At 33.8% G+C, this 27,978-nt stretch overlaps 1 protein-coding gene across 6 annotated transcripts in view; it reads right to left on the reverse strand.

Annotated features, from left to right (window-relative positions):
• Window positions 1-544: 544 nt before the first annotated feature.
• Window positions 545-27,978, reverse strand: part of LOC150110547 (uncharacterized) — a 72,826-nt gene continuing 45,392 nt past the window's right edge. For all 6 annotated transcript variants that reach the window (XM_090394674.1, XM_090394649.1, XM_090394658.1 and 3 more), the window contains exons 3-4: window positions 7,069-7,179; window positions 545-3,896 (exon numbers count right to left, since the gene is read on the reverse strand). In XM_090394674.1, coding sequence (XP_090250800.1) covers window positions 3,552-3,896; window positions 7,069-7,179 — 456 coding nt within the window. In that variant the 3' untranslated portion in view covers window positions 545-3,551. The remainder of the gene's footprint in view (window positions 3,897-7,068; window positions 7,180-27,978) is intronic.

The following is a 27,978-nucleotide window of genomic DNA, read 5'->3' on the forward strand; positions in this document are numbered from 1 at the left end:
CTGGTACGCGTTGTGGTCAATAATTATATTAAATTATTGGTTAATTAGTTGTAAAAGCCACTGCTTCTTTACAGCAAATGTCGTTTATTTTAAATCCCATGCAAGGCAGTTAGTTTGGTTTTAGAATTCCAGACGGAGTATGTCTTGTATTATGTCTATTATGTTAATGCATGCCTGTGTATGTATGTTCTGCACCAGTTTTATGGGATGAAATTTCGTACTGAACTTATTTATAGAAGCTTGCTCTGGGCAAGCGCATATAGCTTCAAGTTTATAAGGCTTATTAAAATATTGCATTTGAATTTTATGTATGCATACACAGTTATCCTTGTCAGAAGCTAAAACTGAAGTAGTCCTTTCAAGATACATGAAAACATTCACAAAATTACGTAATTTTAATTTCACCTAGTTAATGACAATTTCTAGATTACTTATAATTATGCTATGTAATCTAATCTTGAGATAACAAATTAGTCATTTTCTTTAGTTCAAGAGTAAGTAAAAAGGAAGGTTGCTGAAATTTTCAAATAAAAAGACACCAAAAAACTGTTTCATGTTCCTTTATTACATTCAGTATACAAATAGAGCTGAACTGTGTCTTCACGAATTAATGGCAAAGTTACAATGGATATTTACAGAGAGAGAAGCGTAGATGCTAAAACGTAGTTTATCATAAATATATACACAATTTCAGCATCATGGGCTGCATCCAACCGGGCTTGAACTGAGAATGACGGGTAATAAATACATCAATAAATATTGCTAAGACGGCAGACAAATACAGGGCTTCGTGTCTTTATACATCTTTGTAAAGTCTCCCCTTATGATGAGTACGTGTTAAAACAAACAAAAAAAAAAAAATTACAACAGACCAGAAACATAGGAACTCGATGGCTCTCAGAGCGTGACAAAGCACCTGAGTGATAAAATAGCAATTTTTTTTTTTTTTTTATCTCAGTGCGAGAATAACAATTTGGCTTTTTCTTTATTTTGCAAGTAACTGCAACGTAAATTTTTTAATGATTTCACAAGTTCGAAAATCAATGACTGATAAAAAAAAACTTTTTTTTTTAATAACGAAAGTCAAGTAAAATAATAGTACAGCACTTCAAACGTTCATTTAAAAATAAACTATGCAAATTTGCTTAACTGAAGGATTTAATACGTGGAATTTTAAATTGAGGTCAATCAACGCAAAGTAACATTTATGATCAAATTTCAATACAAATGAAAAAAAATTATCATTACATGCTAATTATTGATTTCTGGAACAAGATATCGAATAGTTTGGGGGCGACGCTAGCATGCTGCATGAAAACTATATTCACAATGAAAAAATCTTATCTACCAGTGAAGTTGTAATTTAAACATTTGCTTTATTATGTGATTGTCTAAATCCTTCTATACTTCGAAGCCTGATTTCTAGACAATGATAGCAACCGTTAGTCAGGATGTGTCCGCCCTGCATACGCTACAGTTACTAGCACAGTTTTCTAGTGACCTAAAAAAACTTCTGTCATAAAACCAGCTACTGAGAGCTTCAGGAGTGGAACAATTCTAACTACAGTACACTGAAATAGGTGATGGACATTTTGAAACATGTTTTCATAAAAGAGCTATGAAGTTACAAATACGAATTACATTCTAGAAAAATTATATATTGAATGAAATTACTGACGACGTATTTTTTTATTCAAATAAAATTTTTTAAAAAGTATTTGCATATTCGTAATTGCTTCCAGTGAGTTTTACTTCTCTCTAAATGTGTCACTCATTTAGAAAGAAGTTATATAAACTTAATTCCCTTGCAATTAACAGTAATGCCCATACCAACGAAAAAACCACCGGCATATTAACCATATGCAGCCGAATTAGAGGTGTGTATAAAAATAAAATAAAAACTTTATTTACGTATTAATGTTTATTAATGTATTGTTTCTGAAGAAACAATCCCTAAATAGAATTAAAAATAAGAGGCATTTTTATTTCATGCACAACCAATATTTTGCCTCACACAATTAGTGTTTGGCTACAAAAACTTTGGAGGGGATTTATAATTAGTATTTATAATTAGGTGCAAAATACACCAAATTACTGGCCTTAAAGATTGATGTATACCGATAATTATCGTGGAATATTATATACAAATAAAAATTCTATATTAATTCAAATAACATCTGTTGACATAGTTACGATAAAAGTTGATTTTATTTACTGAGCTTGATTAACGTACCTAAACCATTACAGTAAATAAATTATTTTTGTTCCAGAAATCTTAAGTTGACTGACCACATAACAGAGCGTATAGGGTTTCATAAAAAGAAATTAAAAAAATGATTTTTATTTGTGTGTTTCTTCTGATTGCAGCAGCTTTAAAAGTAATTTATCACATTTCTCGCACCAAAACATTGTCACAACTCTAAGAATGCCAGCAGTGATTTGCAATAAAATGCCGCCATTTTGACAGGGAAGTTGAAGATGAGGTAGTTCCTTCCCCCCACCCATTGCTTTTTACACGTATGTGGCAATGCATCCGCTGATTGTAGCGTAATTAAAATTGGTAAAAACTCCCGATATGGAGTTTTTAAAATGCTAAAATATTCTGAAAGTACTTTGGCAACTGAAATTGTGTTCCCTTTGATTTAAAACATTAAAACCAGCATTTTTAAATTCTTCAGGAATGTGAAACTAAAAACTACGAAAAGAAGTGCAAAACCACGAGGTCACTTCGAGATAAAAATCGTAAATAGCTCACATTAAAATAAACGCAAAGTAAAATAATCACTTTCCTTGCATAAAATTCAGGTAAAAATTAAGCTTAATTCACACCAAAACGTACAAAAACCTTGGATATTATTTAAAATAATAATAATAATAAAAAAAAAACGTGTAGCAGACAGTTAGCAAATATCGCCATTACTGGACATTCTTTACGAATTACACTACTAACATCCGGTTGCTCTTTAAACAAGTACGATGTGCTATGAAAGTGGCAACGCCCTCTTTCAGTTTGTCCACTTTCCCTTTTGTTTTCCAGCATTCGAAATAACAGGAAACACAGCAACCAAGTCTAGTATGTTCATTTCACCAAGTTTTTTTTTTTCCTTTTTTTTCATGTTTTGTTTATCGGTGCTAACACAATGGCGTCATCCAAAGGAACGGTGGGTTAAAGCCACCAGCAACTGGCGGATGTTAGCTCAGTTCATTGAGATTTTTTTTGTCTTCTTTTTTTTAAAAACGGGACAAAAGAAACTGTCCAACAAGAACAAGGAACAAACTCCCTTTTGAAGATAGGATGTTACACAGTCTTTGGTCTTGGGCGTCTTCTATTATACACAACTGATGACCTATCAAACCTGAAAACACTGTTCCATTTTGGCAACTTTTCTTGCAAAGAATTTTTTTTCACTTCATACCTTAAGGTAATGCTCCTCGTTAAGTATTCGCTTTACATAAATTAAAAGAATAAAATAGAAAAATAAATAGAAATAAATAGCATCACAATTCTCTTGAGAACTCTGTGCACAATCAATGGGCGCTACTTCACTTTCTCATTTTAACGTCCGTTTTAGATAGGAAAAGAGTTCCGTCACGTAATTCACTGCTTTAATGTAATCTCGAAGTATCAGATAGTCCCTCATATTGCGTCCGGAACGGGAGTTGATATCCCTATACTCCTGAGACATAACATCTCTCATGACATCTTGGCTAGGTTGAATTCTTATCGAGTACATGCCCACTTGAAGTTCGCACAAAACTTGAGTTAAATCATTTTGTGTGCTTTGGAATAGAGAACTGAACTGGCCTCCGTGTAATGTTTGGTCTAAAATGGCTTGCTCAAGTCCAACTGCAAAAAACTGAAGATATTCGAAAGACTTTTGGTATGATTCTTCTTTCTAAAAGAAAAAAAAAAAAAATTAAGTCGACATGAGAATAACCATTCTTCTATTTGATCATTTCAAAAACAATCGTAGGTACTTCAACTGAATTAATCATTTTAAAAACCTTTTAAAATACTTTAAATTTTTATGGAATCGAAAGGAATTATAATTTAATGTGAAAATATTAAACTATTTAAAAATTTTTATTATAATATTTATTAAATTATTTTTTAAAAAAATGAAAGATGGCGCTTTTGGATAAAGCCGAGCCTTGCCTTAATGCGAAAAACTCTTGCATGCAAGATTAATTCGACTGTTATGGTAAAAAAAAATTATAAAAACTATTGCTTTTTTTTAATCTTTTACTTATTGAACTTTATATGCAGTTTTTATCATTATTTCGATTTTTTATTCCAATTAATATAAATGAAAAAGGTAACAGTATTGCATTCAAATTCTGCACGATTTCCTTGATGTAAATGAAGCAATTTTAATTTTTAAATATTCACAAAGAAATATTTCCTTTGAAGATATTGTAGGCACATACAGCCTACTATATAAATTTGCAGATAAATGCACCATCAAGACTTGCTGATATAATGAATTGTCAAGCACCTCATAAGTATGATATCTCACTTAAAACCCCAGAGACTTCACTTCTCAGATCAGCATTTCTATGGGTTATTAAATTTCTGCTTTAACCTCTGCTAGCAGTGCTGACATGTTAACTAAGCAGCAACCTTGAACATACTAATTGCTTAATCACACTGTTACGAAAGACGACCACATTTATCCAACTCCCATATTTTAATCCTCTAATTATACTTCTCATTGTGCAATAGGTCGTTCAGTGGTTCAAAGTAACAGACAAGTCTAACTGCCAAACAAAAAAATACCTTCCAAAGCAAGGATAAAACACTTGACTGAAAATCATGTAAGCAGTGAATACAATGAAAACTAAGCCTGTATTTTATGTGAAATTTTAACGGGAGAATAATTCAGCAAATTAGTGTTGTATGTATATAGTAAATGTTGATTATTCTGACAGTGTATGACACATATTACGGTTGATATTAGTGTGAATGCTCAACGTATTATTCTTCTTCACCTCTTGGTTACTTGATGACAATGTTGAGTCTAATACATCTAGAGTATTCCAGTTTTTGTTGTTGTTTTGGTACATGACACGAACACTATTCCATCGCTTCTACAATGGTAGTATCAAACAATACATCATGCTAAAGACATTATCTCAAGAAAATCCCCCCCCCCTCCTAATACGATTAAAACTGATCCTAGAACTTGCCATTTAATCAAATTAGAATAAGAAATTGAACATAAAGACAACCTTATAAGCCATCCTGAAAAAATACAGAAAGATGGAAGGACTTTTTCAATTTAAATGTAAAAAAACATTAAAATAAGCTTATGTAAAGAGGTATAGCATTCCCTTCCTCAAGACGTTATAGATAATGTATATGGACCATTAATGTCAAGTTACCAATTGGAAAATGATATGTCATTCAGCAAGTTGATTTACAGAAGGAATTATTTCTGAGACATGAATATGCTTATTTAATTTTTTTTCTATCTTAAAGAATTCAAATCTTGAAATTTCAACTACTTTCATGCTTAAGTACAACAAGCAAATTTATAAATGCATTTCCTGCTTCATTAACTATAGCATGAACACACGCATCTACTGACATAGGACACACCGGAGAAGCACAGAGCTAGCCACCTTATCCTCAGGACGGGTACGGCTAAGGACAGCTCCGTAACAGGCCAATGGGCCTAATACGAAAAAAGAAGATTAACTATAGCAGTCTCCATATTTATAAATATGGATTAGAACAGCAGAAATTGTATTCACAGCATTACCAATGTAAGGAATCAAAGTTATTGCTATTTCTTTGAAATCGAATAAATAACAACGGATTTTGCATTGTATAAAAAACTGCTAGGATATTTAATTCTGGAAACTTTTTTTCCAGAATTAAAGTTTCTTGTCGCTATAACTCCGCGACAAGAAATTGAAGAGAATCAGTATAACTCCACTGATTCTCTTCAATGAAAAGGTCTAGTAGCCATGGACATTCTAAGAGTACTGTAAGGCTACCTTTATTTAGCCGAAGTTGAAGGGCACTTATTTTTTTGCTCCTATCCGTGTATGATTTTGCTCCCTCGCCCCAGTGCAAGGGATTCGCATCTAATCTATTGTTCATTAAGATTTTAAGAACTCAGTACAAGAATGAAGCTTTAATTATTATAGTTATTATCCAGTGAGCTTTTACCGCTTTTATGAATGGTTATTTGTACATTATCTTAAAACGATTCGCTAAAGCAATATTTTGAGATACTGTGCGTCTTGCTGAATGTACATTTAAAAAGATGTCTGGCATTTAACCGTGGAAAAATTGATACACCCGTTTTTTTTTCTGGGGGGGGGGGGGATTGTATTAAGTTCTCATTTATTAAATTCCATCTATATAACTACAAAGTTTAATCACAAATCCAAAATTTTAAAAAAAAAATAATTTTGTCACTTGTTTATTTAAAGCATCCCGAAGGAATTAAGATTCACTGTACTTTTCTGCCAATCTTCAGGAGTCACGAAAAGCCATAAAGCATCTTTTCCATTTGGCAAAAATGGAAAAGATGCTGAAAATTATGAACGTATATCATAATTTAACTATCTAATCAGAGTAATTTGAATGAGGAACCGGTTCAATATTGAATAACTGGATGTTGAGATATAAAAAATTGTTCTTCAGCCTTTAGGCTTTGTGAAATAGGTTTAATTTGTGCATAATAAACTTTTACTCCTTTAAGAAAATTTGAATGATTCTTTCCTAACCTGTATCATATTAAAGTGGAGTCACTAGTGTTTCTAGTTTCGTACTCTAACATGATTTTTCAGATCATCTGCCACTGTTTTGAAGACAAAGCAATATTCAAGCAAGTCAAATGATCAAGTATGGATCTTTGTAATTAAGATAATGCGGAAGCTTTAAAAAATATATACGACAGAGTAATAAAAATATCCTAATTAATTTTTTTGCGTTAATTCACAAAACAGCAATTATCTCCAATATCACTTTATAACAGATCTAAGAAAGTCATTTAAGACTACATTTATCATGTAATCTGACGCAATGTCTGGTGACTGGTGTAAAAGGTTACTTACTGTAATGTCTTTCCACTGATCTTCTGATGCAGGAGGTATATCAGGAAGCCAATCCTGGCGAAACTTTGAAGTACTACTTTCGAAGTCTGGATCATGAAACGTATTTTTAAGCTAAAAAAATATTATAAAAGAAAATTGTTTGCTTACATAACGAATTGCCATTAATATCTAAAAATATATTCTTTATTATCACAATAACATAAAAATGTGCAGTAAAAATAGATTTACGACATAACTTCCAATAAATTTCAGTGCAGAAAAATGTTCCGGTCTTTGAGTCACATTGTTGTTAGGATCTGATGTTCACTGGACTTATCCTTTTCTGATACAGCTGTTGCACAAGACTCAATTCGTAGTAAAACAAAAACTACATCTAGGTGCTTTTTTTTTTTGATAAAATATTTTTCAGTAGCAGCAACTCAATTTAAAAGTTTTCGATTTGTAAGACAAATCACAGCAAGAATATTATCCTCATAGATCCTGTTTCCTCGACATCCTTATGGTTTATTTTCTGGCGATATTTTTAAAAGGAAAAGTATCATCCTTCAATACTGATCTCGCTTCTATTTTTTTTTCTTTTTCCCCTATTCATTTTCGGAAAATGAATTGGTCGCATCTGGCTTTCAGATGTACTAACTAATGATGAATAAGGTTACTCGTCATTAGTGAGTACATCTCTCGGAATGAATCAAAATAAAACTACATAAGAAATATGGTGAAAATATCGAATAAATATTTTTCATTACATTCGATTCCAGTAATTATTTGGTACACTTAATTCTATGCACAAGTAATATTGTGCATTATATAGAGACATGTTTATAAACATGGTGAGTGATATATTTCAGAAATATTTTCTTAATTACTCAACAGATCTTCCTCAAGTATGCCTATACGAAGGATTGTCGCTATAATATTCGTGATGGCTTCCAATTTTTCATTTACTTCACTGTATTAAATAAGCAGTTCAGTTAATTTTGGAAGAAAAAAATCTATTTTCCTTTTCAACTAATATAATACTTTAATAAAGCATCAATAAGTGAATCAAATTGATTAAAATTCAAAAATGACAAAAAATTCTACAATAGTTAAATATACTAATGTAAATTTTCAGTTAAATCATGTTAACAAGGAGAAAACATCAGTTATTGAATAGAATCAAAATTAAATATCTCAGAAGATAAGAAATCTACATATTAAATGATTCTTTAAGTTTTTCTCCGTGTTTTTCGAGCTGATAGTATCCATTTTACTATGAAACTTTAGCGTAACATTGACAGAACTAGTTCTTTCTCTGTAAGCATACTTGGTTGACATCGCCATCTACTGGAAATACCTGGAACATTTCCGCCCTCATAGAGACCACACCTACACAGGAGAGCTTCGAGACTTTAACCAGCGAATTAGTAATTACAGTGTGGTGGTCAGACAACTTAATGAGACACTTGATCGGTGCGTTCTAGAACTGAGTACACCTCTTCTGTTCCCGGCAGCCGGGAGGAAAGATTTATTTCCCTTTCCTCTTATTTACACACTTTTGCACGTTCTGTCTCCCTCTCATTCATCTTTCTCGGAGCTCAATCTAATTTATCATCTAGCAGAGGTGTGGTGTGAACAGGCGGGGCCCTTTTCAGGAAACGTACACGGATGTTGAAACAAAAACCTTGTTGAAGAGATACCATTTAACTATTATGAATAAATTACGATTTTGCAAACTTTATAAATTCTGTTATGACAAGATGTGTGTGAAAATCATTCGTAACGAAGGCCTTGCTAGAAATGCCTAATACCATTTATCATGTGCAATTCCTCTGGCATATTAATAGCATTGTTTCTGCTGTACGATTAAAAAAAAATGTATCATTAAACTTTTAATCGATTGTCACTGGCGTAAACGCGAGCAACATTTTGTATTCACTTCATTGTGCAGATTTAATCTGAATTTATTTCAACATTTCAAATTAATTACTGGCCAGCTCACCTACACAGTCAGTTGTTATTACTACAACGAGACCACTTTTCGGTAATGACCATCCAAAAGTTGGTTTTGTTGATAATTAGTTGTACTGAACTTAGAGGGATTAGTATAATTTAATTTGTATAATTTAAAAAGTAAGGTTCTTCTGGCAAAGTGATCAAACTGAGATCAATGCTGTTAGTTGCTCATGATTTAACTTGGTTTTCAAGTCTGTTATTTATTTTAGCACCTTCTCTCTTGATTTTTTTTTTTAAATGTAGAAACATTCACGAAAATATCCATATAGTGAGAGTGAGAGTCAAACCCGTTGTTCGTTGGAGAACAGATAAGCTATGCACTCAGCCAACCATGCCGACTGAAACATCTAACGTAATTGAATCTCATAAATAACAATTAAGTAGTCACGTTTGAAATAAATCTTTCGAAGCATGTAAAAAATTTAAAAAAAATAATAATAATCCATTATAAGAGCATGATTAGAACGTTACTCTTCTAATGTCGTTTTTCCTTCCTTGGTTCTCTACAAGTTTTAAACCCCGCGCTTTCAAAATGGCGATTTCTATAAATCAAGTATTGATAAAGAAAAGCTAGCTGGAGCAAAAAATTATCAAATCATTTGCTTCGAAAGTTTTTTTTTGTTGTTGTTGTCGTTTGATAAATCAGCAAAATTAGTTCAAGAGAAATTAAAAACAGAGTTAAGGGACTCATGCGCAACCTAATGAATTAGTGTCAATAGGTACACATTTCCCGGCAGAAGTTCCCCTGTTTAATTACACCTGTTTACGTTAGAATAAATTACAATTACTAACCCATGTCAGTCCAACACACCTAGAAAGGTTCCTTCTATCGTCATTTCGCGGTCATGAACATGAGAGCACAATGAGCCAGACACTGAGTATCCTCTGTAAAATCTAGACAAGTACGCGCGATAGAAGGAGGGAAGGGCGGAGTTTTTACCGAGTGACCAGTTTCCAAGCATTGTATGGAACAGGATTTCGACAGTGGTTAACACCGCCAGCACGTGCGGAGACCCACTCAACTGTTTCTCATTCAAAGCACGTCCTCGTTCTCACAGAACCATAACCACCAAACGGAGACGTACCATTTTGGCAATGTTGAGGGTTAAAGGTCGAATGTACATGGTTGGGCTACATTAACCCGCTTGCAATGAACGATAGTGATGCAGAACGCTGTTTCTTCCCCCCCCCAACCCCTCCCACTCTAGTTTCACTTTCTCTTGATGAGAATCTCTGGCTTGTATCATGAACAAGTGTAGTTAAAACTTTTCTATTTAGAAAAAAAGTTTCATATCTCTTGCTTGTAACTGTTTATCACATAAGTAACGAACTTATGTGCATTAAATAATGGTTACTGAGCTTATTCTATCAGTTTACCTTTGTTTGGGATGATACAAAATAATGCTCCTGATAATGTTATTAAATCAAGTATCAAGCAAGACAAGAGAGAGAACATCGAATATATCCGCACTTATGAAGTCCTTCGAAAAAAACTTTGATTTTGAGATTTTTTTTATTAGACGAAAATAAAATACAAATTCTCCTCTCAAAAGACAAAACATACGAAACATTTTCATATATTGATATAAATGAAAATGCCACCGATCAGGAGACCAGAGAGTGGCTAAAAGTAACAGTTGAAAGTTTGTCCATTAACAAACGCTAACCGGACATTGAAATTCTAAGCATTTGCGTCGAGAATTCTTAAAGAAAAGGATAACGAATTGATAACCTCGCCAAGTAATTTAGAATGGGTAGCACTGTGTTAATCATCGGTCATCAACATAATTTGAATGTAATTACAGTCCCTAATTCAGCCTACGAAACGTAATTTTAAGAAGGCGAAAAATTTGATTAGTTGCTAATGAAAGATTTGGGTCGTGTCATGTCATATATATTTTAGCTGTCATTATGATAGTTTGTAGAGGTGATAACTGCATGAATTGGAGATTTCTTCGGAGCAGTTAACCCAACCAACCCAAATAGCTCATGACCAAATTTAAGACATCTACATCGCGCTGGTACCAAGAGTAACTGCAGCCATCAATGCCAATCTATCAGTGCACCAAAAAACAGGCGTGAGCTGAGGAGACGCATTCGGGACATTTTGAACGCGTACCAACGCAAAATCTCTCCTCCTCCGAAAATAGAGGAATGCAACAGATTATCTTCAAGAATTGACTGTAAGGAGGAGTATTTCAACGAGAATATAATCAAGCCGTGCAAACATGATATCCTCACATAGTAGAACCCTTTATGGCCGGCAGTAACAGGAAATTTTCCTTAGAGTGATATCAGGAGTACAAATTTTTGACTAGTGATCAAATGCTGAAGGTATATATATTCTTGCGAATCCTAGTACAGCAATGTCCTGACATTTATGTACTATACTTTAAATGCATGCCGAATTTTTTTCCTGTGCACCAAGCAAGTAGTAAAAAAAATGTCATCTGGAGAGCCTTTTATTGCTAAGAGAGGAGACAATATGCACCTGTCTACAACGCTGTGTGTACAGCGTTGATAGTAATGTAACTTTGCATACATCAAGCCAAAATTAAATGGTTATAGCACAGCACGAACATAAGTAAAATCCAGAACAATCTCAATCTAAATTCTTGAATTGTCGGGACAAATCTAATGTTTATCCTGTCTTGAAGCTTTTCATATAACTATTTCAGTACATCATAGCTATCCTCATGTGACACTTTTAGACTTACATTGAATGATTCATTCAATGCAAGGAAAATCATCTCTCGAAAGTTAGCGAGTCTCTTAGAAATCGTTTCTGCAGTTTGTCAATTTCACTTCTTTAAATCATGAAGGTAAATATCATTGGAACAAAACATTTGGATTTCAGTTCAAGTGCTTGCTTAAAAACATTATAATTTTGGCTAAATAACATTTAACTAATAAGCAATATCTCTAGTCTCGAAGAGAGAATTCTTCGAAGTCTTTCTTTAAAAATTTTCATGGTGTGTGACATTGTGTCAATCATTCCCTATAGTAAAATAGCATGTATCGTAACGGATATGCACAGCGGGTTTATTTTATAAGCAAAATGAACATGCCAGCCGTTTGCCATTTCAAAGATTAACACCACACCTGTAACAAAGGATGAGTGTAATTACAGGTGATGCATGAACGGAAGTGGATGTAAGAAACAGCAACCTTAAAAAAAACGAATACAAAAGACTCAGACACCACAATTTAAAATCATGGATCTCAGTGGCCTTGAAGTTGTCAACCTGACAACTACATCAACACTGCAGTTGCAATTCGTTTCACAGACGTTACTTTGTACCTTTCATCCTCCCCTCCAAAGAGAGATAAGTGGTGGAAGTTACATATCAGACACCGTAGGATGGTAATGCACTGTTCTTTTTTTGAGAGTAGGTATTTTTGTTAAAATTTAGATTCAAAAACAACTTGAAAAACAGTACCCAGTAAAATAACTTCGGTTCTCTCGCTTTCTCTTTTCTAGTTACAACTGTTGAAGAGCAGTAGTAATGTCGTTGCCTGAGGCATACGGTTGTCTGCTAACCCATCTGGATGTGAATAATGTTCCATACCCAACAAGTTTCTCTGGTTTCAGCTACATTACTGCTTCCAATGTTGTCTGCTATGTAGCATCTTCAACCCAACTTTTTTTTTTTTTTAAATAATCATAAACCTGTCAGTGTGTCGCTCTAACTTATGAAGTGGAGAATGTGTCCACCTTTGGGAGGTTTTCTAGTCGTAATATAGCGTATTAATCTCTCAAACTGTAATAATGGTGAGGAAAGAACAATAAACGATATCGTAAGATATATTCAGTTCCAGAGGTATGCTTCTCTAAGTCTAAACGTATCTCAGGAACAGAATGTAAATGTTTATTTAGAAGAATACCATTTTGAATAGTAACTGTCAGAATGGACGTTTGATTTAAGAAGTGTGCAAAGAATCCGAATGTTCTTAAAGGATGGTTTTTTAAAAAAATATGAAAGATATGTAATAGAATACAAACAGATTTCACTATTATAGCACCAATTATGAGTCTCGAATATCGTATTTTCACATGTCATTACATCTGAAAATGTGGAAAAAAAATATTTTATATATCGGGTGACAATTTTAAACAATTTTAGACGGAATATTTCAAACCGAATTTAATCCCATCTGCTATGTTTGGTATTAAAAATTAATATGGTTAAACGTTGTCGATTTAAAAGCGCTTCTCATCGCTTTATAACAAAACATTTAAAATTTATCGGCAAGCAAACTGAACTAGTTAGCTGAACAGAGGTACTGACTTAAGTAGGTCACCTCCCAGCACGAGACTGTGAAGTACTTTATGAAGTGGATGAATTTTGTTCACTATGGCGGATAAGCTAAACAGAAAACTACTGAAGAAACAATGTTTATAATTATTACTACATTTATAAATATTAAGCAATCATCAAGTAACACTTCTCACTTGGAAAGATCTGAATTCAGATAGGGTCCCAAATACTATCTAGCAAGATTCTTTTTTTTTTTTTTTTTTTTTTTTAATTTTCTCTGCATCAACAAATCTCATTTGAATTTTATTTTCTTGCATGAAAGTGTACTTGAGCGACAGATATGATAGTAAGCTCGCAACTAAAAAGAACTTACCGCCTGTGGTTAAAATGCAATTGCTTGTACTGTATATAACCTGTTTCAGCTGTTAGGTTTAGCTACTCGTCACTGACCACGATCTCCATGACGACTCATCAATATGCAAAATGAGTGTGTTGACGGAAAAACTAAATGCTAAAGCCGGTAGACTGGAGCAAGTTTAGCTAACTGACATTACGAGCACTGCATAATAATGTTTCAGACAGGAGATGTCTGAATAGCTAAAGTTTCACTGAAGTGGTGGCAATAGGACAATTGCACTTTTTCCTTACAAAGAAATTAACTTTCCACTGAAGAATGCAATACCGTGAAAGCACATTTTTCTGGTATAGATTTCTATTGAAAATGATAAACGCATGATTAACGTAATTTATTAAACAATAACAAACAATAATTATGACTAAAGGCGATGGGTGGAAAATTACTGTTCAACATTTGTAATCAGAGTTCGCTGTAAACCGTTCCTTTCACTTATGATCATCTTTTGGTTCTTGTTACGAAATCGTTTCAAACGTATCCAAGATGTTTATTTTTAATACACCGTGTTATCAACTTGATTTAACTAAATAAAATTGCTCTTCTATGTGACAACTTAAAAATATTCGCTTTCCTAAAACGGCTCTGGGAGTCAACCCGTTGCCTTGTTATTAAAGCTCGACAAACAGACAAAGGCAGGTTTTACTTTGGTTAACGCTTTGTGAAGTCTAATTAGAGGAAATGCACGAGACAGCTCATCCTACGCATCGTATCCTATGGTAAGAGATTATTGGAACAAAATAAAAATAAAGAAAAAGAAAAAATAATAACATTCATTCTTTTTAATAACGATGTTTTCCCCCCCTAACCGCTTTTTTAAGCATATGTATTTAATACTAGAGATAGCCTTTAAGCCCAACAATGTTATTCGAAGTTACTCTTTGAAGAATGAGTTTGTCAAGATCTCCGCTTAACGTTCTTAAAATGGATTTCTGAGGTTGTGTTGATAAAAGTATACTTGACCACAAATCCATACTACTTGATACTTGGCTTTTTTTTGGGGGGGGGGGGGGTACAAAGGCTAACTAGCACTAAAAAAACGACGCGTGGGTAGTTTAATTGATGTTGCCAACAATGCCGATACAAAAATTGGTATTAAAACCAAAAATTCCTTCTTGTTTTATGAACAGTAGTAAGTCTTTTTTTTTTTTTTTTTTTTTTTTTTGTCCAATCAAGATTCACGTTATGAATAAGGGCTTCTTTTAGCAACATAGGACGTTTTACTTTTGATTAGATTTCAAATGTTTTTGTCTGCATTTAACGAATTATAAATATTAGTATTGACTTCTTTGATCGATTTCCACCAAACAAATGGAATTTCCCACTTCATATCTGAAGTTGTTGCTTTTTTTTTTTCGTTTAAATCCAATATCGATGACATAAAAATCTCTCAGAAATAATCTGGCGACTAAATTAATTTATATAACAACCGGTAGAAGTCATACATTTAAGCACATGTAGTCTTGATATTTGTAACTTCTATAAACGTGGATCCTCAAAATTAAAAAAATAAAGGCGCTTCATTCCAAGAGACTTAATTGACGTAATAAAAATAATTGACATATTTACATGAAATAAAAACGCACATTCATATACTTTATGTAATTCGCCTACTAATAAAAGCACTTACCAGCGTAAATATTGACGTCAACTGAGGCCATATTGCATTTTCGAGGTTATGTAAGTTGGTAAATGAAGTGCAGTTTTCTTCATTTGCTATTTGCTTTGTCATGGCGTAATTCATTTTATAAATTACAATCAGATTTAGTGGATATTCTCCTCCCTTCTTTAAATCATTGGATGAATTATTTCCTACTTCGTTCTTTTTATTAGACTAAGAATATCATGACACACATTTCCTTCTACGTTCACTAAGATGTAAAAGTACTGGTTTTTGATGGTTGATATCCTTGTTATTAGATTATATCCATATTAAAGATTCTCTATCCTGAATTCTATGGTTTCTCGCATATTCGTCCTGATTTAATTGGATTAAATTTACTTGCATAAAAATTGATAAGCTTCACATATTATTATTTAGTATGCATTGCCGTACTTCATAATTAGTTACATCAGATGCAAACAAATGGGCCATCTCCTTATAGTAGCATGCTTAAGACTAACTTCAAAAACAATAATCTTTGAATTTTCCTACTTCGATATTTTTGAGCACGATTTTCCTTCCCGTAACTATCTCATACTGATGCAATGGTTCGTGACCCATTACCTCAGCTGAGTTGTCTTTGCTCTCCCGATACATACACGTGTTTCACCAAGGGTCACGAACCAAAAGCAGATTTTGATCATTACCACTATTTGAGATGAATACGAGGGAGTTCGAGATGAGTGATCTACGCATTTCACGCTCCTAAAATTTAATCTCATATCCTTTTTCTAGACAGGTTTTGTCAGTACAAACAAGAAGGGGATCTACAATTGTGTCAAGGACAGTGACTTGCTATTATAATCCAGTCTATATTTATGTGCTTAAAAATACTAATCTTATCCCTGTACATTTGGAAATGATTGCGAATGAAATTTTAGTTCCTTCTCCTACTGCTAAAAATCTTAAAAATTACATTCATTTTTCTGAAACCGTTCTTCTAACGTTGTTCTTGCAATCATGGAACTTTATCTCGTTAAGCATGCTTTACCACGTGATAAAGAGAAATTTTACTTGCAGGTAACACTGATATCTCATACGGAACGTAAAATATGTGCTATAAACCATTCTTCATAAGTTCCATATATAATCATCATCAGAAATATACATTGATAAAGCGCAACCTTGGAACAATGAAAAAAAATTATGCTACAGCGAATGTCAACTTATGCAGTAGAGTATATGGAGGCAATTATCTTCGCTGATCGGAATAGTTCTTAGGATGTTACAAGTAGGTTAGGCCTGAAGTAGAGCCATAAGTCGGCAGTGATTTTCACTTAATTTTCTCCATTAATCTTAGGAATATCAACAACCGCTTCACTAAAATAATGCCCTGTACTTAGTATAGCATAGATTTTAAATTTTTTACGTATACATCAAAGTTGAAGAGCATCTAGCTTCGAACTCGAAATGCTTTTTTTTTCATAGATTAAAATACATTTTCTTTTTAATATGAATGGCTCAGAACACTTTTTACTAAAAGGCGAGAACCTTCGGTGTGGATTATCTTCAAGTAAAAAGATTTTCATTCGACCAATATGGCTTTAAAATATCCACTCTACATTTAGTAGCACAGGGTTCAGCAACCTTTCAAGGAAAACTAGCAACTTTTTGCTTTGGAAAAAAAATAATAATGTAGTGCAGCATGTGGTGTACGTGAGCGTTCGCACATGTACTGTACTACAACCTTAATGTAATCAAATCCGATTAGAATACAAAGGAATTAGAATATATTGCAATACCGCAATAATTATTTGTCAAAATAAAATGAATTAAAGCTATTTTATGATCCACCATTATAGCGATTAACTACTCTTAACTTAACAAAGAAAGAATTATGGCAGATGATTTTCATCTACCATTCTTTTAAGCGCTTCAGACCTTCACTAAAAGTACCATACTCTAGTATGGTACTTAAAGTACCTACATCCCTAACCCATAAGCCTGCTTACGGTTCCAAGTGCGCCTTCTCAACCATAAGTGAGTGGGACTATCATAATTATTTATGTCACTGGATTAGGATAAAGTTATATTGCCAGTGCCGAATTTGCGTTTCTGACAATCTCCACTAAACAAAGGGAACAATACACAGCTTTGAAGAGACTGATGTATTCAGTCAAGTTTATTTTGAGTTACGCTCTCAGAACAACATTGGACTCGTGATTTGCTAAACTCCAGCAAATCCTTTATGATGAAAACGAAGTATATGATAATATGAATCGAGGTTCACAAATAATCATTAAAGATCATGTAAAAAGCTTTAATGAAATGGAGGTTAAATTGCGATTACCTGCAATTTCCTCCCCCCCCCCTCCCCCATATAACGTGTGTGTGTGACTGTGGTATAGCCTCCAATTACCCTGCCCTAGTTCTCTTGTCAATGGAGTCATCTTGTCAGACAAGTTGTAGCCTAGATAGGTAGATACTAAATGCCCTCTACACTGAAAGACGAAAGCACGTGCAGATAAGCATGTTCTACTCACACGTCACATGACGTAAAGGGTCACCGCCCGTGCAAAGTCACCCTCGGCATTGACGGTGCTATTAAAACATCCCCCTGTTTTGTAGGGCACCTACATGAGAGCTTGTGTGTGATATAACAATACATAAACGTGGGTAGAAGAATGCAGCCTAAAAAGTCGAATGTTAACCGCGCTTCACAACTTTCTAAGACAATAGACAATCATTTAATAAAGTTTCGGAACTCAGTTTTTTTGTTTTTTTTTTAACCTTAACTTCGCTGAATAGTCTTTTGTTGATTAAAATGCTCATAACTGCTTCTAAAATCACTGATTCAAATTAATAAGCATACAAGAATAACATTCTGTGTAAGCCAATATACTAGTATTTTATTGCTTACCCTTTCTGATCAGCTAGCTCCAATGTGCTTGACATCATCTTCCTATCTGTAAGGAAGGACACATTCGACGACTGTTTAAATTTCTGTGAAGAGTTTCACGGAAGTTTAAACTTAATTCCAATGTTGGCTTTGCGTCACTTTTTTTAAGCTCGAGGATCTTGGTACATACCCTTAGAAATCTTACCTTTGTGCAGCTTTCTTTGAATAGCCAAGTACCAAATATCTTTGATATTTACAATTCAGAAAGAAAACAGTTTACAAAGCGTTTTCCTCATTAAGGATCATCTTTACCAGAACTTCTTATGACATGCTCTGAATTATTAATTGAAATAAGGTATTGGATTAACGTAACTGTTAATGTGAAAACGAAAACTGGGAAAATCAGAGTAAGATTCTCGAAATGACTCGTTACTTTTGAGATTATTCGTTGCTTCAAAACTTACTATGTCCCTTCTTGAATCTCAAAAAAAAAAAAAAAAAAAAACTACAAGTTTTATTTTATTTTATTTATTTTTTAACATAGACTAAATCCATGAGACATTGGTGTCTGATTGTCAATAGAATAGTGTGTGGAAAGTGTCGACCATTTTGTCCGGTTAGTGGGAATAAAACATCAGACGCCGTCTGAAACCAGAACCAATGCATTTTCCTGTACAAACTTGTCGGTTATCGGGGGGGGAGGGGGAAGCAGTGTGTTTTGTGAAGATCTTAAATTTGAATTTTTTCTGGTTTTATGATAATATCCATTCATTTTGCTTAACGCTGACTTGTTTAAATGAAAATGAAGCTAAAACTTGTTAGAAAGATTCGTTTGTTTAAGAAGATAATTACTTGTGCGAAAACTGGAAAAGTAAACCTTTCAATATTTAAAAAAATGAACTTCAGTAATTCTTAGTTCCTTGCAACAATTCTGAAGATAAATATTTAAGCATTTAATAATAATGTCAAAGAACTAAATTTACATAAAAGCCGAAAGGAACAAAGCACTGAACCGAAATAAATTCCCGTGAGAAAGTTAAAGAAAAAACTTTAACGTTTTGATTAAATCCAATGATTGTTTTCAAGAATAATCGCATTTACAATAAGTATTTCTCTATTGTGGACTCTGGGAAATTTATTATTTTCAAACATCTGCTTACCGAATATATTCTAGTTACCTTTTTTTTCCCGATATTTAGTTTTTACATTCTCGCTGTTTCCGTCCTTCTTATATAAACGTTTGATAAGGAAAATGGATGTCATCCTCCTTCAAAAGCATGTAAAAGGACTTGAATATACCACACACACACACACTTCTAACAATCATTAAGACAGCTGCGTAGTTTCAGTTTCTATTTTTTCCGAAAAAAAATCATTTTGTGAATCTGAAATTTAGTTGCACCGTGTGCTTGGTGCAACCCTCTTAACTGGAACAACTCAAGGGGGAAAAAATGTAGGCTTTTTTTTTGTTTGCTCTTAAAGCAACATTGAATAGATCTCTCAGATAATAATAGCATCCGTTCCCCACAAAAAATCTGTGACGAATACAATAATTTCATATTTCTGGAAACAGATATGAAGTATGAGTATTTTGAATAATTAAAAAATAAAAAAATCCTGAGAGCACTCATAGTAGTAATGTACTATAGGTTTACAATCTTTCTTGGATGATATTTACATAAAAAACAATCATCTCATGGCTTTGCTTGCCGAGTCATAATTTTATTTGCCAATGGGCTAATAACGGATCGGACCTCTTCTTGTTTCGGTTAGAGTCATCACAAGTTAAGTCGCTGGATTAAAAAGCTACACTAAATAATTTGTTACCTTGAATCGGGAACCATCCTGAGTAAATCAACATTCTAAGATTGGTGTCGTTCAAGCACTTCTATAGTGCCTGAACGAAAGATTTAGAACTGACATGAGAGGAGTAGTGTCTACAAGAAGCAGTTGCAGTTTACCCTCGGTGTTCTTAACTCCAGAGCAGCAAACATTTCTGCTTAAGTCTCAGAATGAGCTAACGGTTGCTACGATCGAAAATGTTGAGAATTTGTTCCGGGGGGGGGGGGGGGGAATAAGTCTTGATGGGATTTAAACTTATGTCTGTCCAATCAAAGAACGGTGTAGTTCTTTCTACTGAATTACAAAGTAAATGCTAGTATAGCATTTATTCCTTCAACGGTGACAAGAGTAATTCTCTCGCTGCTTTTTTTTTTCTTCCCTTCTCACAGAGCCTTGCCACTGTTCGCCTGGTCAGAGCTCACGAAATTGACGAATTCTTGAATATGATATTCATCCATTGGATGAACTTGATCCATTGATATGAATTACTCTTAATGAATCCATTTAGTTGCAATAAATTTTGCAAGCCCACTAATTTAGGCCATTTTTCTCTCTTTTGAAGATCAATTTCTTGCAGTTTCATACTGAGAGCTGTGATGATTCACGAAAACACCGATTTTTTTAAGCTTCCGATTTCAATCTTTACTTCATTTCCTGGAAGCTCTTTACATTAATACACAAGTTTTTCCAGATGCTTTCTTTAATGATAATCTTGCAACGAATAAAAGTGTGTGTGTGTGTGTGTGTGTGTGCGCGCGCGCACATATATATAATTTAAGTTTTGTGAAGACGTGATATAAGTTTCAAAATATATGTTAACATTTAAAAAAAAATCATTGCCTTTTTTGTTTCGTTAATACAGTTATAAGCTGGTTTATTGAATGTGTACATGAATCTGTACACATTCAATAAACCAGCATAGTCTTCAAACAGCTCAGCTTTCTAGAAAAACTAAAAAATGCATTTAATGAGCGACTTTGATAACCTAAAGTTAAATTTGTAGAATTTAAGAGTCTGCAGTTTCTGATCCCTCTATCTTACCCACAACTGGAAGACGACTATTCATTTAGTAAGTTTAGACGTTTCTCTGATTTTTTTTAACGACCTTTGAAAAACACTAACTTGCATTATGAAACAGAAAGAACCAATAGGTGCAAGTATTTAACAAATCACCTCTCTGGGATGGAATTATTGCTTTTGAATACTTTACATGAACTAATACATAATATCCATATTAACTGACAAATAAGTAGCTCCTCTGCAACTTGATAATACCAGTTTGGTTTAAAGAATTAGCCTCGAATCCCCTTCTTAGTTCGATGGGATCCTTTATAAGAGCTTTAACTAATGATAAGTTAGCCAGATTCGTAAATAGATAAGATTTTTCCTTTCTACACACAAAAAACACTCAATTTATAGGCATACAATTGCGTGCATGCTGTATAAATTGCTTTAACATAATTTAAATAACTAACCATCCCAACTAGTTTACCATTGCTGCTCGAGGTAAACGATACCGTATGTGCTCTCCGACAAATGTTAAAGGAAATAAGAGTATTTAAAAACTTTTACTTTTTTATGTGGTGATTTTGATATTCAATTGAATTCAAATTAGCTTTAGTAACAATTTGAATTTTTCCGTTTACGATTATTTTAATGGATTTTTTTTTCTTCTGGATCCTGCTATGCACGACTTGAACAAATATAATTAAATTGTAAAAACTGTTGACAACATATGTTAGAATTCATACAAGGTACCCCCCCCCCAAAAAAAAAAAACCGTTCCATTCCACTTTAGCGTAAATTGAATCGATCTATTTAATAGTGGAATGTCCATTTTATTACTATATTAAATTATTTAAAAATTAAGTTAAATGAAGGATGATATAATTTAAATAAGCTTTTTAGCCCAATTTCGTCGCTGTGTGAAAACTAAAACTATCCAGTTAACTGTTCTGTTAGGTGCTTCGATAATTATCACATCTTGCATGCAAAGGAAAGGTGGGGGGGGGGGTTAGTTCGGCCGATAGAATTTTAGGCACGTTTTCGGTGTCACTTCACACAAAGCGCTTTCAAAGATTGCCACTTAAAATCACTTTCAAAAAATCAAACGCACCGAGACCTTGAGGCAGCGATACGCCTATATGGCCTAAGCTTGCAACAGCTGCAGATATTTCATCAGGTACCAAGTTATTAGGACAGCATTAAGCAACACAATATGTCCTACAGGCAAGAAAAAAAAAACGTTTTGAATAGCCCACAAACATATGAGGTTAAAGAAACAAAAACCATGGAAAACACATTCGTTGTTAAGGGCTGTAAAATTTGAGGAAAAAATTTGTTTTCCTACCTCATTTTGGATTAATAAAAAGATTTATATTCCATTTCTTTGATACGCCAATTGTTTATTAAACAGCCTAATGAGGAAACTGGTGTACTTAACTAAAAATTAATTACACTATAGTATGTCGTAAAATGGCATACAATCTACTTGTAATATCTGAGGTAGCCGTTTGGTGGTAAAGATTAAATTACCCTTCCTGACAACAACGATAACATGTGATTAGGTACAGGTAGGCCATCGTGTACGACGATGCCATCATTAGCGGCCATGGGTGACTAATTTGACAGTGAGCGAGCGATGAAAGAAAGTTCAAAATGGTGTGGGTTGTTTCCCCTCATGAACAGAAAGGGGGAAATGTTAAGGATTATTAGCACACTGCCATTAAAAAAAAAAAAAAAAAAGGAAAAAAAACAATTAATATACAGCAGAACAAGCTGAGAAGCGGTCAGAACCACAATACCACCAAGTAGTTGATTTGGTTACCTTCTCCAGTAGGGTGTGGTTAAGCCACGCATGAAAAACAAGTTTTGGAATTCAGTTAAAACTTAGAAATCTGTACTTGTTCCGCATTTCTTGAATACGGAATAGATTTTTTTAATATATTTGTATGGTTCAATACTCGCTTGAGTCCATGCATGCTGTTTTCTCGCATATATCAATGTTTTAAATGCACATCGAAACACGTTCAATGAATTCCATCTTCCAGCGACTATCGAAACGTTAAACCCTTGCTCATTTAAAAAAACATAAAATGACAAACTTTGTAGCCAAATAAACTAACATTTACGATCTGTCAAAAACAAATAAAATTAATAATCAAAAACTCAACTTTCTGAAAGAGTTTCTTTGGTATTACACTACTGAACTTTATTTGCGAAGAGAAGACTAATAAACTCTTAATCGAAAGGGTAATAAAAGGAGACAAATGCCTTGAACTCTATTAGTTCTCAAAAATAGAGGTCCATAATACTTATGGAAGTTCATTATGACATTTATGAATTATCTATTAGTAACCATAATTAAAGCTTTTCAAGGCCTCATTTTTGGCTTTACACTTAGAATTATTCATACGTTTTGAGCCAAGCAGAATAGCTAAAGAATCCACTGTATGCCTTTGGAAAATATCTGTGCAAAATTACAGGAATCATCGACTCACTCAGCAGCATAAACAGGGATTATTTAAGTTAGCAAAATCTAACGCTTAACATTATAACATTTGTACGAAGTTAAAAAGTTTCCATAATCTAGAATCTATACTATTAATGTATTAATTTTTATCTGAATTACTTTTATCTATAGTTCTGTTAAAAAACAATTTGTAAAAAAAATCGAATTATGTTGGATGTATTCTGGTTGCCATATCGGCGTTAACATCTAACCATAATCGTGTTTAATTCACTGTCGTACATCAGAAATTCTGAAGGATAATGCACTTATCCTTACTACTTGAAGAGTTGACTCGCATTATTATCCGTTTCTTTGTTGAAATACTGTAACAGTCTGTATTTATTCATTGAAAAACTTTCCATGGAACACTGCATACAGTATTCCCACATGTAACAACCCTACTTTATGGTTTTTCAATACGCTATTGAGTACTCAAGATGAACAATATTTCCTGATTGTATGTGCTCCTGCTGGAGTGACACCTGTAAATTTTGTACAGGCATAAATAGTGGATTCCATAGTTATATTCTGTTTTGTTTAAAACGTATGGATAATCCTGTTATTTGATTAAGTGTTAAAGCCAAATATGAGGCTTTGAAACACTCTGAATTATTACCACTAATCGATAACTTGAACTCCCGATTTTTGCTATTAGAAAGAATTAAAAAAAAAAAAAAATGTTTGAGTTATTCGGTTTAAGTTAATTACACATCGAAAGCTTTCTTCTTGTGAACATTCCGTAGTCACGATTCTGTCCTAATTTTAGTGCCAAGTGGAGGCTTTTAAGATTCGTTTTTAATGATTGAAAACTGTTCATCTTTCTCCCCCCCCCCCCCGAAACTGACATCCAATTCAAATATGTACGTTGGCGAGTTTTTAACATCAATTTCCTCGCCGGTGTTAGACCAACCCTTGGCTCAGTGAGGACCTGAAACGAAATTAAAGGAATTACATATGTCTGTACTCTAGAGAAGGGTTTCCGGATTATCTAGCCCGTAGTTCCCCCATCCCATGGAAGCAAGAAAAAAATGATAGGTTAACTTCTCTTGAATAGGATTCACATTTTAAAATTCTGCACCGCAGTCAACCGTTTAAGCTATTTCGGGTGAAAACCTTTCCAAGTTATTTACATTACTGTCGGAATAAAATTAAAATGTATACTGTGATGCTAATGTTAAACGAGTAGGTAGTTGCAAAAAAAAATATATATATATATATGCCGAAGAAGGGGGTAAAAAAAAGTAATTTACAGCTAGGTTAGCGTCTGTCAGCAACTCTATTTGACCCGTCACTTGTCTACAGTTACGGCCTACTACTTCTGACAAAGGGTATTATTTTTTTTCCAGTCCATTATCCTAGGATGAACAAGCCCACCACCACCCAACACACCGACCTTCCACATTTCATAACTTATGAGTTGTGTTAACCCATTGTAGAAAACTTCGAACTGTCTAGACATTCCGATTGTCTCCAGTCGTCAACAACCGATCACCGAGTACGATGCACTGCACCTTTCATTGTAGAGAGATGACGCAGTAGTTGTATAACAAGAAGGTGCTTTTTCTGTTCTGTGGTCTCTCCAGTATCGTTCAACCTCTGGCACGATACGAGTGCACGCCTTCACTGTACCAAGCGCACTCACGCTTTAAGGTCACATAAGCAATAGCAGAAGCTAAATGTTGTGCCTCCCCCATATTTCAAGGTAACCACAGTATTCTGAGTAGAAAGAGCAACTTTTCTTTATCAGTAAACAGAACCTACAATGCTGCAATCTTATGTAGATTGTATTAAAATGAACTTGGGACATCTAAATAATGAGGTTCATTGTTTTGGTCCTAATTCAATGAATTTGTTTACGTTACGTGTATTTACTAGTATAACCAAAATCTACATTTCGTGCATGTTTATTTAATTAATAAACAAGTTAAACTGTTCAAATTTGGAGGAAAGAAATATCTTCCTTCCGAGAATACTTATAAATTTGCTTTTGTGGAATACTTTACTTTCATTTTGAAATATTTCACTCATCATTATACTCTTAAAGGTGATACTGTAGTTAAATATTAGCAGCGAGAACCTCTGATGTGGCATGACCTATCATTGACCAGTATTGAATTTTCTGGGAATATGCGCGGTGTTAAGTATTGCTGGAAATCATTTGTTAGCAATATGTGATCTTGGTAGACAACTCTGCAAGTAATTAATCTTCAGTGGGTGTACGCACTAATAATGACAAGATGGAGAAAACAAGTGAAGTGGAAAATAATTATTTCTAAAGCAATTAATTAGTTGGTATTACCAGTTGCATGGCAATTTATCTCACTCACAGAAAATCATTCGAGCTTGCATTCATCCCTCCCTCTCCGAATAACGTGAATGAGGGCTAGTCAGTAAAGTTGCATTCATTCATTTTCTCAAAGTAATACAAATGGGATGGAATCAACTAATGAAGTCAGCTTGTCGAGATTTAAATATCTAAGGGGGGAAAAAATCAGTTCATTATACAAGTAATCTGCATTTTACATTTTAAAGGGCTTCATAATATACTGCTTTATATTACATGTTTATAACATGTAATTATTTCAAAAAGAGATTGGCTAACTGAAATCGCTAACTTTTCAGTTAGCCAATGACATGTTGGAAGTTTATTTTCCACTTGGTGGGAAATAAACTTCCAACATCTTTCTCTAAATCCAGAGTAATTTAATAATAAGATGGTACACCTTTTGGCAACTCGTATAGGTAAATACGACCTCTCCATTGCTTCCACCTTGATATCACCACCTCTGGATCTGGCTCCCACTGACGAGACCTCAATAAAGGTTGAAACCGGTCTGGGTAGTGGCCCATCCCTTAATGCACAGAATTATACATGTCTGCAAGGAGATGTGCTTTGCATTATGGGAGCTACTAAGACAAGGAGTGATGAGAGCTTGGTACACCTTTATTACGAGTTGCCTCAGTCTTTGAAATACTTCAGGCGCAAATTTTCTTTCCTACACCGATAAAGGATTAAACTAAATTTATTAACACCATGACTTTTTTTAATATTACGAATTTTGTTTGAACAAATGAATATTTATATAATTAAAATTTTACTTAAACTATTTTTTTTTTTTAGAAAGAAAACTGTCATCGGCAATGTATTTGATTTTCCATCTCAGGAAAGAATTATTTTCTTTCATCTTGTTTGAATTTTCTGTTGCAGTCTCTGATGACAACCATTTTAAAAATAATTCTCTCAGGAACACCATCCATGGAATCCACCAATTGGTGGATTCTCCACATAATCACAGTAGCATTTCCGTGATCACAAACATCTCACTAGAAACATGGGACTTCAGATTTATAACTGTATAACGCAACACATGAGATCATCAAGGATGAGGACTCGGATTTCCGCTCCTATTGACTAAAAACATGCAACTACGGATAGTAGGCACAGGACCATGTTGTTCAACACTTGAGTGAATTAAAGTTGCCAGGTTTGAACAATTTCTGTTTCAACTGGCCTTGATGCAGTATGGAACAAATTATGATGTGTAGTTCATCAATGACATTGCTATCGCCATTACACTGGACCCATCGTATCAAGTGACAACAGTGTTTGCTGATGGTGTAGGTTGTACTTTCATACACATATCAGGTGTGACACTGGGAAACGGAGTCCAAATTCCGCTTACTCAAACATTGAACAGTTTATTCATTTGGGGTAAGGCTTATTTCCAGGGGATAATGTCATATCATAAAACAGATCTTTTTATGATATAACGTATTATCTCGCTGAAGATTATAAAACTATAATACATTAGTTCCGGATATATGATGGCGAATTTGAATGATCTGCGCATTCAGCGGAATAAGAATCCATTTGAACATTTACAGATAAGATGGAATGAATGATATGGCAGGAATCTGAGTGATGCTAATAATAAGACGCCGTGGGATTCATGGTGTTAGCATCCATGTAAAATACTTGTGGTAGCTAGTAGTCTTCGTCTAGTGAAACATTGTTTCGAGGATTAAATTGGGGGGGGGGGGGTTCTGTAATATATGATAACCTTAGTTCCATTCTTGATAATGTAAGTCACAGTTTGAAAACCTGAATTGAGCATTTCCATTCAAGTCAGTTTCACTGCAGGTTTTCTAATCAGCGAATACATGGGGAAAAAAAAAAAAAAAGAAATCAATGTATTATATGAAGAAACGTGAAAAATTATTACAGTGCACATCATCCCTTGATATTCTTTGATCCTGAAATAAAAACGAGGTTAAGAAGATAGTAAATCTGAATACATAGGATAAAAAACACATTATATATCTAAATACATTTCAAGAAACTGATGACAATTTGTACCAACTATAATGATAGTATTTCTTGAAAAGTAC

Source organism: Typopeltis vanoorti, chromosome 1, assembly GCF_054136105.1.
Source record: "Typopeltis vanoorti isolate ZY-2024b chromosome 1, IOZ_Tvanoo_1.0, whole genome shotgun sequence".
In the NCBI taxonomy this organism is placed as follows: domain Eukaryota; kingdom Metazoa; phylum Arthropoda; class Arachnida; order Uropygi; family Thelyphonidae; genus Typopeltis; species Typopeltis vanoorti.